Here is a 12,893-nt window from a genome sequence, read left to right as displayed (position 1 = left end):
CTAATTCCTGTACTTACTCACACAAATCATACTTAACAATGTATGACTGTCGAGGGCAGAGTGATTTGAAGTGAATCTAACCTCACTTTTTAATTTATTATTTTACTGCATGGTTGTTACTATCCAACTTCTCCAGGAATTTGAACACTCTTTTTTTCGTTTTGAATAATTGGAAATATGGAATAAGCAATATTGCGTTTTTTTCTTATTTTCTGATTGACCTTTAGACTATGGTTGTAGTGTGTACTTCGATAAAAAAATATGCATAAAGTAGTATGGACGTACACCGTATGGTGGTGTTTGTAGAAATCCCCCTATTATTATGTTAAAAAAATATTTAAATTATTATTAAATCTGAGTAATTCGGTTATTTATATACTATGTATATATTTTTTGAACAAAGTTTTTTTTAACAAAGTGTTTTTCTTTTAAAATAATTAACTATAATTTTTGGAACGTTCCATTGAGGAAGAAATTCTCAGTATCACCCTGTTGAAAGACCACCATTCATAATTGAAAAGTTGCTTAAAATGATTTTAGCCGTGTTTGGTGACCAGATCTGAATAGCCAGTTACTTTCCCACCTTCCTTTTTCCCATCTCCCTCCCCTCCCTACTACCTTCACACCTCACAACACACCTCAATGTTGGATGCCATAGTCTCACTGGCTCCAGATGGTTAGGAGCATTTTTGACTTTTATGCGGTACTCCGGTACTCAGTTATTACATACCTGTCCATATCTAACGCCTATTTTGCTGTTCGCAGTTGGCGAAGGCAGCGGCAAACCTAGCCGAACGGTGGCCAAACACGTCCCCGGACCGACCGCCAACGTGGAAGCGCTCAACGCACGCACTTCCACCGCCACATCCGAGATAGCTCGGGCGCACATGATGGTAGTAGAGAGGGGTGAGAAACTCGGCCAACTGGAGGACAGAACCGAGCGAATGGCCACCAACGCCCAGGAGTTTGGCTCCACAGCTCACCAACTCATGATGAAATACAAAGACAAGAAATGGTATCAACTGTGAAGAGGACACACTCCTTGGAAAGGAAATATTCTACGTACGCAATATGTATGTACCGTGAAGTAATTCTGCCAAGCAGAAGATTCAGTCACTTGACATTGCGTCAAGCTTTGGAACATCCAAATTATGACTGATGCTGTTTACGTGAAATACTTGTATCCATCTTTTAAAATTATATTACTACCCGTGAATATTTAATTCGCTACAACATAATACATAACAATAACTCTATGTGATAAGGCAAATACCATATTCGCAATCAGTATTCCTTTGCTAGCCTATAGGATATTGCTTGTTTCAGTTCATTGTGTTGTAAATTAATAAAGCCAACACCGGGTTTACGCTGCAACAATAATTATTATTACTATTGCTATTGCTACCTTGAAAAGGTCATTTTATACAAAATATTATATTGTATTGAATAGAGAGCTAATTTTAGTATACATACACGTGCAATACGCATACTTAAAGAGCAAGGTGTTATCTTATTTCGTTATATTCGCTAGTCATACTATAAAAGCCTTTCATTTCAATCTTGTCATTTTGAGTTGTTTCTTGTAGAGTTCAGTGTAAAACCGTATTATTTTAATTATTTTTGTCTCCAAGTATCGTGACACGGGTACTTCATCAAATGTTTGTAAATATCCGTCAATTTTTTTGTGCCTTTACATTTTAAGATTTTTATTTAGAGTGGTTCAAATATTTATACTTGTTTTTACATCATTACTTCTTATTATATATTATGATTCTATCCCAACTATACACTAGTATATATATTTTAACATCATACCCTCGACAAAAATAATAAATATCACTTTATTAAATATCATTACCAGATATATATATTATAAATTTTTGTGGACAGTATAATATTATAATAAAATGATTGTTTCACTAGATTAACTGTGTAAAGATTTATTTGAGTGTTTTGTATTCCAAGAAAGAGTTTATTTTAGTAAGGCGAAATATTATATCCATTTTAACAAAGAGAAGGATGAACATCCAAGAGAAAGAGGGATATAAAATGCAGATTAGTTGAGAAGTATTCTCTATATTAGAATTCTCTATATATTCAGTTTGTTAAATTTTAAATGTTAGTAAATTGTATTTATGGGAAACATCTTCTTTAGATATTTATATTATATTATATAATTAATTAATAAATTCTGTGATGTTAAGAATGTAGAGACAATAGAAAATAGTTTTAAATATGTCTCAGGGATTTCCTCAGTTGAGAAGCGTTCATCTTCGTTTACAAGTGTGCTTTAAAATACTATCTTTTCGACTATCGTTAGCAAGATGAAATAGTCATAAATATTAATATGACTCGGACTTTCAATTCAATATTCAGTAGCAAGTTGTAGTGAGAAATAAGTCAGAAACAGTATTTATCTCGTCAGACTGTCCAGTCCTCCTGTCCTCCTTTGGTTAAAAGTATGGATGTTAGATGTTCCCATTATCTTTGAGATGTCGTTAAAATTATATTTGTAAGGAAAACATTTGTGAGCAAGAATCTTAGAATGAATAAACCTAAATAGACAGAGTTTAGAAAATAAAAGATCGGAAACATAGAAATCTTCATTCTTCGACACATCTCACGTCTCTTTAAGACGCCATCTTCTCTCTAATTTATCATTCAAACATCTACCACTTAATGATTCCGTGTGCATTGCGTTATTTTAACAATAGATATTGTATTCTATTAACAAAGTCATTATTCTTAGTTGTGCTCTGTGATACCTGTATTTTATTTTTAAAACAACTGATCAATAATGGCTTTGATGGCAAGAGTGGCCATTGAAATCACCATTTATTACAACTTCTATAAGATTTATAACTAGGAATACTTTCCATACAAATCTGAATGAAAACAAAATAGCCAGCGCTCTGTCTCACTTACAATTGCCCGACAGTATAGATCTCCATCCCATTTGAATTTAGTAAACACAGTTTTGTATTGGAAATTTAAGGCCCGATTGGACAAAATTTTGAATCACGAAACACGTCTACAAGGCATTTTTTGTGTTCTCCTTTATTCTATGGATTTCTTCTATGTTTATCCAATACGTATATAACATAACTCTGAAGCTTAAGGAGTCCTTTCTGAACATCCTTGATTCATTTGTAATCTTTTCAGCAGCCTAAAGTTTTTTTTATTAACCTTTCAGTGAATAGCGTTGCCTCTTATTTTTTGTTAGTGCCAAAATTAAATTCTAGCACTCTTACTAAAATATTATGTTTCCACATCTGCCGTGCGTCGAACCAAGTCAAAGTGGAAGGCTAGCTTCTAAAGTTGTACAATATTCAGCTGGTTATTGTTTAAGCATTTTGTTTATCTGTTGCGGCAATTAATGTTTTAAACATCATCATTTAGCATTTTATTACGTTTATTCCGCTCTCGTAAATACATACATGGTAGCATAAAGAAGAACTGTTTTTATTTTGCGTTGAAGTCAAAAGCTGAGAGCACATTTGTTTTGTTAAACTCTTCATTAGAATACGATAAGGCAAATCTGCAAATCTACTATGTATACTATTGATACCGTATAGATACTTATTAACAAGTCGGCAAAATCGTTTCATTATTTCTAACCTAGATTTCAGTTGATGAATATTTCCTTAACTTGCTGTACCTAATGGTCAAAGTAGTGACATTAAATTACTACGTCTTCCTAGTTATTCGATACATATATTACTAATGTTGCATACTTTAAATTATTGTTACCGTTTGGCCAAATAACGTAGTTGTACATTATGGATTTTATGCAATGATATTTAAAATTTATTCTTTTTGTAAATAAGATTGTTGCTTCAATGATAACATTTTATAATATTAGCAAAATAAATTATATACATAGTAATTTCCCACGTATTACTAACGTGGGCTTAATTAAGAATTTTTATATTTAAAAAAAAACAAGTCAATAATTAATGTATAAAGAACATGTTGAATAATAAATATTGTGAAATATGAATAAATCCATTGGATATATTTATTTAGAAAGGTTGATTGACCGAGCTCTCCACCGTACGTATGCAGAACGCAATCTATGTGCAGAATACCTCTGTTCAGAATGCAATACCTGTGCAGAATTCAATACCTGTGCGGTGTTCAATCTCTGTGCAGAGTGCAATCTCTGTGCAGAGTTCAATATCTGTGTAGAGTGTAATCTCTGTGCAGAGTGCAATCTCATTTCAGAGTGCAACATCTGTGCAGAGCGCAATCTCTGTGCAAAGTGCAGCCTCTGTGCAGAGCTTAATCTCTGTGCAGGGTGAAATTTCTGTATAGAGTGCAATCTTTGTCCAGAGTGCAATCTTTGTGCAGAGTGCAATCTCTTTGCAGAGCGCAATCTGTGTGCCGAGCTTAATCTCTTTGCAGGGTGCAATCTCTGTATAGAGTGTAATCTATGTGCAGAGTGCAATCTTTGTGCAGAGTGCAATCTGGTTGCAGAGTGCAATCTCTGTATAGAATGGTTGGTGGGCATCCTCTCTATGACAAGTACTTAACTCTTCTTATGATCTTCTGGTTTTGCTGGTGAGAACTAGTTCCAGTAAGAACTTTTGTTATGTAGACCTTCTACTATTGTTAACCCAATTACATATTTTCCGTAGCGTTTAATTTTGAGAGAAGTTAACATTTGATGAAGATTTTATGAAGAAATGGTATTTTTATAGAAAATGAAAAAATGTGTTGTTATCAAGGCTTGATCATCTGAGCCATTTCAATTTTCTAATGCACAATAACATTATAGATATAATATGGTAACCTACTTTTATTTAATGTTTAAGACATTGTAAATAAGATTGAAATTATTACCAGAGTATATTACATTTATGCTCATGTTTTATGTTCATGTAGAAACAAAATAGCTGTTATTATATACATGCGTATGTATTCAAAAAATATGAAAGTAAATAATATAAAACAAAATCTTTTTGTGTTTATTTTATAACCTTACTTTTTCCAGAAAAACCAATAAAACTAATTGTTTGTACTCCTGTTCCTACATATGTACATAGCAGTGGTGGTCGGTGACTTTTTGTAGAAGAGATGCTGGACATCAAACGTTCATACTCGTACTTACTACGAACTTGATATCAAATATGCACATCTAGATGCTAACCCACGAACAAGATACAATTAGGTACCGTCTGAAATTATTTCCATAAATCCATTAAGCTCCATAACTCAATATTTCCAGTATCGAAAATAAGTTTTTTTCCCGCAACTGGCCGAGACACAAAACTTTTTTGTGTAAAGGATTCAATTATACAACCACACAATTCACTTTTATCATTTACATCGTAAGAACATGTTGGCGAAGTATCCATCTTATTTTAGGTATTCATTTTTATTTATTTAAATTATGATTAAAAAGTAAATCGCAGGTCAATAATATTCAATAAGATATCGACTTCAGTATTCAAGCTCAAAGCAAACTGTCAAAGCAGCGCGCACATACAATCCAATAGATTAGTAATAGAGTAAACGATTCTGTGCATTATACATATCAGCATTAAAGACAGTTTTTGTACGTTGGATGCTGTCATTAATATTGTATAAAGTTGACGAAGATATAGCTTGCGGTTCTCAGTGCGCATGCGCGAAAAGAACGTACGTTATATCTTTTTGCATATGGTTTACAGATCGCTTCCACACCACAGTATTATTGCTTGTATACATGTGTTTTACACGTTTCACAGTATTTGAGAATGTATGTGTATTTAGACTCGCCCGCGCTCTTTGTATCGTGTCGTTCGTTGTAGGTATACAGAAACGGGACTATAATATGCACGATGTCTTATAATAATAATATTTGTATGATTTTTTATGCGCCGTTTTTGTGAAAAAAATCAAGGATATCAAGGATAATAGAAATATTAAAATACTCAAATTGCAGTATTGCTATTTACGGGTTGAAGTTCTGAATCTTTTTACTCTAAAATGCAAGGGATGCGGAGCATCACAGCATGTATGAACGGACCACTCCTGGTTCATAGTACTTGCACACAGTATCTAACGTTTTCTTTGAAATCAATTCTTCCATATAAGTTTTTCGAAAATCAATTCTTCGAAAGTACTGATTTTTCGACTACGTTTTCTTCGAGCATGTAATTCTTCGAACACCTCAATGTTTCCAATTTTTGTTCATATTTTTTCGGAGCATAAATGGCGATTAGTCATTGTATTATTGTAACAATTCTGGGCGGATATTTAAAGTATTAAGTTTCCGTGATTAAACCACAAGTAATGTACTACGTTTGATTCTGATTAATACTTTATTCACAAAAACAAGATAATTTTCGTAACAAAATAATAACTGAATACACTGCATGTAATTGACAAATTAATTAAAATGCAAGTGACTCAATAAGCAATACTGTGTGCGACCCCACGTAAGTAATCACTAATCTCATCACCTTGAACGTCTTGATGCACAACGGCTAGCAACCTCTCTGCACTGTCTTTGTACTACTTTGGAGGAAGAGCGTTCTGCGTAGTCTGGCGACATCACCGAATATTTATGCCGAAGAATTCTAAGAATTGAGACTTCGAAAAATGTGTATTTCGTAGAACTGCCATTCGAAAAATATGTCCTTCTAACAATTGATTTCGAAGAATTGATTTTCAAAGAGTTTACCTATGAAAAATATTATTTTATATTTGAATATAAAATAATATTTTTTATTTATAAAAATTGACGGCCGGCATAGTCCAGTGGTAACGCATTGGACTGCCATTCCGAAGGTCGCGGGTTCGAACCCGGCGTGCGCAAATAAATTTTATTTGATTAATTTGTGTTATTTCACAATTAATTAATTAAAATAATATATAGTATATTTGCGGCACGTTCCAGAGTGGAAGATACTACCAGTATCGCCCTGGTGTAAGACCACCATTCAGAATTGAAACTTTGCTCCAAATGGCTTTAGCCGTGTTTAGTGACTAGATCTGAATAGCCCGGTACTTCCCCACCTTCCTCTTTCCCTTCCCCACTTACCTTCAGCCTCACAACATCCCCCAATTGGGGATGCCATAGTCTCACTGGCTCCAGACGGAAGCAGTTGGGACTCTTGTGAGGTATTCACTATAAAAAAAAAAAAAAAAAAATTTATTTTTATTTTACTCTTACACACACTACACGCATACATATGTCAACCACAATTTAATGGCTTTATCCAGACAGTCCACACAACATATAACATATTATATTCACAATTATTCACAACTTGCACATTAAGCCATCAAAACGGTAAAATAAAGTCTATATGAAATAGGCTGTGGGTTCGATTCCTTTTTTTTTACTATTAATAATTTTTTCTTGGAAGATTTCTTTCAAATTATTTTATTTATTGCTGATAATAATTTGCAATCGTTTTTGCTTTGCATAAAAAAACCTTGTCTTAGTTTCAGTTTATCTCTAAAAATATAATATAATATAATAATAATTCAAATAATTTTGTTTATACATATTGGCAAATTTCACAATTCTATGGAAGATTGGAGTTGAGATGAGACGTCGAATGGAAGGGAGGAAATTTTAGATAAGGCAATTTTAGATTAGAGGATATTTGTTTAGAGAGGGACAGTCAAAAATATGTGATCTAAAGTTCCCACTTCTAGACCACTGAATGTACAATCTGAAGAGTCAAGCAGGTGAATTTTAAAAAGATGAGAAGGAACGGAGCAATGTCAGAAATAGGGGAATTGTTTAAACTTCGGTTTTGATGGAATAGTCCTTTGTATTGAGGCATAGCAGGCTAGTAATGTGCCAATACTCTGATTTGTCTCTCAATCTCTCATTGCGGGATCTGTCTTTGAGGATGGGAAAAATGTCAGATAAGGTAATGTGGTTTACGGAGGTAACAATAGGGTTGGATGCTCCTTGTTTTGCCAAGGAATCTGCAATAGCATTACCCACAATGCCAAGAATCCACGGAACAAAGGCATACGAAGTGATCATCGGGGTGAAGAAGGGGACAGGATTTAAGTTTTTGGAGGGAATAGAGAGAATCATAGAGAACAGGGAATGTTCAAAATTATTTTTGATTATATATTTGAGAGATTTAATTATTGCAATGCACTCGGCTGAAAATATTGAAATTGGTTTGAAATTGAATGAAATATTCTGTCAATAGAATTATTGTGGTAAACCACATACATACCATGACATACCACAGTGAAGAGAGTCTGGAGATTTGGAGCCATCAGTAAATATACGAGAGGAGTTGGGCCATTTAGATGAAATAATGTCATTTAACCATAGACATATGAATATTAGTAGACCTGCCCTAAGTGATTAAAAGCGTATTATCCCCACTCCCCATACCGGTTCCATTGGAGCCGGCTGTGCTCGCGTATGGCCTCAAGTGAAATTTGAAAACGTGACGTCATCATTCTTGTGCGAACTATGGTCGAGGCATCATCGGTTCATTTTACGAAATAACACGGCAAAATGTTGACTTGTACTATGAAAACTTGTAAAAATAGATGTGAAAAAGAGAATAAACCCAATTGTCGTATTACATTCCATATATAAGCATTATTTTACTTTATTTTAAGGATATTCACATCGTATAATATGAATCAGTTGTTACTATCACATCGAGAAACGTCTGGACGCGAAACACAAAGCTGGTTGGTTGCTGGGAAGTAAATTATGAACATTTATAAAAGTGTCTTAACTAAATACTTAAACGAAATATTCGACTCTGAAAATAGAACCGAATTTTTTTGCCGAATTTGGACTTCGCAAATTTGTTCATAACGTGGCGAGTAATTTGCGCTCCCATGAAAAAATGTCTATTCATTCAAAAGCAGATTTTACTTTTAAGAAGTAAATGGTGATATTATAATGCGAGATGCCTATTTACTGTCAGATTGATTTATTGACGAATCACAGTCAGCTTCACTCCCTTCGTTCTTCAACAGTTGATTTTACCCCTCGCCATTATCTTCTCGTCTATTAATTCCTATGTCTGTGCATTTAACATATTATTGACAGTACGGGCCGGGAGATTGGAATGGCTTTTAACTATGCTGATCCCTTCTAAAATTGTTAGGGACAGGGTGTCATGACTATATTTTAATATTTACAGGGGAAGATGATCATTTTGGATAGTTTGAAGATCTGAAATTTTTTGCAGATTGCAGGTAGAGGTTTTTTCGAGCTGTGCTTCTAGTACATGAATATAACATTCTACTTGACTGGCGACAATTTCATCACTCCAGTTTTGCAAAGATTTAGATTAGATTGTCAAATTTTTGCAAGTTACTAATTAATCGTTTTAATTACTGCATCAAAATGCAGTAGCATAGTCAAGATAGCTTCGAATAAGTGCATTTTTTACTTTAGACCGCTGAAAAATTAGGTATTTTGGGATTTTTTGTACATTTGTTTGATTTCCTTCAGCATTGTATTTTTTTCTTTCAGTGTTACCAGGTGAAATATGAATAACTTTTTTAGAAATTCCAATCTTTATTTTCCCATACAAAAATATTTTTCCGTATTAGAATTTTTTTTTACCATATTAAAAATTATTAATAATTCAACTTAAAAACAAAAAACTACCTTAAAACCTTAGAATTTCTACCTAAAACTTATTTCGTTTTTTTACTTGTATTATCATGTAGAATCACACCCGAAGATAGAGCACTTTACTCCCGAACACCCTGTATAAAGCTGAGAGTCTTGAGAAGGGGCAGAACAGCTAGGCTAACGTATGCCTGCTCGCTCAAGTAAAAATACACTGGAGAGCGTCCTCAAATAAACTCAAAAAATATAAAACTTAGGAAGCTTTGATCTTTATGAAATTTATTCACAATATTACTAAAGTGGTCTGTTTTCGAAATTCATAAAAAAAATCTATTTTATTAAGTTGATAACGTGGGATGATACCTTAATGCAAGTAGGGTGCGCACTGCGCACCCCACCAAACGCCGTTTAATTATCTTGTGATATTTAAAAAAAATCGCATTTATTAGCTATATTATGAATACGGGAAGACCACTGAAGTTTTCTATCAAATGTTACTCCCAAATTTAATTTAAGCTGTTAAAATTAAAATTTTACTTCAGATGTGTTGAGGATTGGAGAGTTTATAAATAAAATTTGAACAGGGAAATTTTTATGACAGTTTGAGAAGATACACACTGACTCTTCTGGACTGAAAGTTCAAGACTATTTAAGGTAACCCATGTGCAAAGGGTTCCATGGCTTTCATCAAGATATTTTACGGCAGGTGGGATGTTTTTGTATGATTGTCATCTGCGAACTCAATAACTTTTACTTGACCCCTCATCCCAGGCATGCTTTTCTTACGCGTATGTATTATACAGTAAGGGAAAAACACATCACCTCAGGGTAGACCCTTCCGAATAGATCTACTTTGAGGAGTAATATCTGATATCTGATTAAACTTTTATCTATCAAGTAATAGATTAATAATAGATTGAACAAACATGAGAGGCCTAAAAGTTTTGTTTTCAGGATTGAGATGGAAACAATGTCAAAGGCGCCTTCTATGTATATAAATACTGCAAGTATACTTACATATTTCCTGGTAAGAAATGATAATTTCATATCAGTGCTAATGATGGCAAGGTTATCTTGAGTGGATTTTTTTTTCCTAAATCCGAATCGAGATGAAGAGAAAAGCTGTTTACTCTCGACAAAAAATTCTAACTGGTTTTTAATTGATTATTCATAAAGTTTACTGAGGCTGGATGAAAGAGCGATTGGCCTGTAGTATTGGATCCAGAATTAGTGATTTATTCCTTTTTAATATTATAATTCACCTTCACTCTTTCCATAATTTGAATTGATCGCCTAGAACACATTTACAACACTAGAACACTAGAGTCGTATCCAGGATCTTTGTCCTGCCGGGACAATGACTCTAATTATTCGGCCATTGGGACGTAATTATTATATCTAATTTTTGGCGATCTCATATTTCAAATTCATGATTAAAAATATTATCTTACAACTATTTTGCGGAGCGTTTAGAGGTGTTGTCCCAGTAAGAGAGAGATCCTGGGTTCGGATCCCAATTCGAGACGTTTACCTTTTTATTTTTCTGTGTCTTGTTCTGTTTCATGTTTTGCTTAGATTTACTAGTATTATCTTCTTCTTCAATGATATTTCCATGAATTTTCGACAATTGCTTGACACTAACTTGTTCACACTTGTCTAGCTCATGTGTCGCACGCTTCTCGACGAAGCTAACAAGCAAGAAGAAAAAATGTTTAATAAGTTAATTATTGCTTGTGTAGATTTTTTACTGTGTCGATTCACAACTTTTCTACTGACCACAGTCAATGAATAATTGAGTGCTCGTTTCAAACTATAAAACATTAGTCGAACAACGCCGTACAGGTCATTTTGCAACACCAACGTACAACGTAAGTATAGGGAACATTTCAGTAAAAAATTAAATTAAAACCGCCAGATGGAAATTTGAATAAATAAAAGTAAATTTCTTTCCAATAGCTAAAAGAAAAGTAGAAATTTCCAGGATATGTACCAGCGTTCAACAAGCTCATACGTTTTTATATTATAACTTTACAATTTTTTTGGATTAAAATTACAGGAAGGTTTAAGGAATTTTGCAATGCATTGTGCAGTTGTAAAGCTAAGATACCACCTGATCTTTTCTTTAATCTGCTTCATAGAACGAACCATTTGAAAATAGAAAGGAATTGTTGGGAGTTCACACTTGCTCTTAAATAATAGGTTTTTTGCAAGCAAAGTTTTTTCATTTCAAATTTAACAGCGTTTTAAAACAATATTTATTATCGCTGAGTTCTATTTCGTTCAAACTTGCTCTATTCTATGTAGAATAAGTTGAAGTTGATTCAAACAGATCATTGAATAGGTGAGGCGGGAATATAATCTGAAAACAATACTTTCTGTTTGTGGGATTTTTACCCTCGGCACACTACAGAGGTACGGTCGTAGGAGCTTGGTATTTAAAATTTCACATGATTTATATTATTTCCCTGTAAGCGTAAAATGTTCCATAACGTGATGTCAGACTACTCTGGCTAGCATTTTAAATATATAGTTTTTAGATTAGATACCATAAAAAAATCTACTCAACCAAAAAAATATGTCCCCCCCCCCCTCCTTTTGTAATATCGATTAATTATTATAAAAAGAGGGAAAAATCTTTTTCTTCATACTAATAATTTTTGTGTCATTTTAAGAATTTTAGTCTTTGTACTTGTAAAATGGTGACCGTTTAACTCAACAAAATTACATTTCAATACACCTTTAAAAATTGATACAGAGTCATGAAAATAGATGAAACAAAAACTTAAGTTAGATAGGTAACTATTTAACCTAGTTTTTGTTTTATTACTTTTAATGACTTTATATAATTTTTTAAAAGTGTGTTGAATTGTTATTTTTATGAGTTATCGTGGAACCCACCGTAATATAGAGTATGTACCTTTTTGTCTTAGTTTTCAGGGGGATATCTTATCAAACAACATTAGATCAATACTGAAATGATGTGGTAATTGAAAACCTCATATAACCACATCATAATTTTAAAATATGCCGTGATTCATTGATAAGTTTACCCACGAACTGTAATTAATAAAATTTGCATTGTCTTTCTTTTTTCCTGATTCTCGTATTTTGTTTTCTCTAACTACCGTTTGATAAATAATAGGTTTTTTGGAAGCGAAGGTTTTTCATTTCAAATTTAACAGCGTTTTAAAACAATATTTATTATCGCTGAGTCCAATTTATCGCGATGCAATAATGAAAAAAAGTAACAACCTGCCCCAGTCTCGAAGATCGATATTTGGTTGCTCATCGCTATTTCCGTGTAGTCGTGTATCTTTCTATAAAATGTTTC

At 33.2% G+C, this 12,893-nt stretch overlaps 1 protein-coding gene across 3 annotated transcripts in view; it reads left to right on the top strand.

The window, feature by feature from the left end:
* Positions 1-4,945, top strand: part of Tomosyn (syntaxin-binding protein tomosyn) — a 671,040-nt gene extending 666,095 nt beyond the window's left edge. For all 3 annotated transcript variants that reach the window (XM_089637452.1, XM_089637451.1, XM_089637450.1), the window contains one exon: positions 766-4,945. In XM_089637452.1, the coding sequence (XP_089493578.1) occupies positions 766-1,028 (263 nt within the window). In that variant the 3' untranslated portion in view covers positions 1,029-4,945. The remainder of the gene's footprint in view (positions 1-765) is intronic.
* The last annotated feature ends 7,948 nt before the right edge of the window (positions 4,946-12,893 follow it).

The sequence above is a fragment of the Hesperophylax consimilis genome, chromosome 11 (genome assembly GCF_061612785.1).
Source record: "Hesperophylax consimilis isolate HC1 chromosome 11, BYU_Hcon_1.0, whole genome shotgun sequence".
Taxonomy (NCBI): Eukaryota; Metazoa; Arthropoda; class Insecta; order Trichoptera; family Limnephilidae; genus Hesperophylax; species Hesperophylax consimilis.
This window is presented reverse-complemented; position numbering and strand designations above follow the sequence as displayed.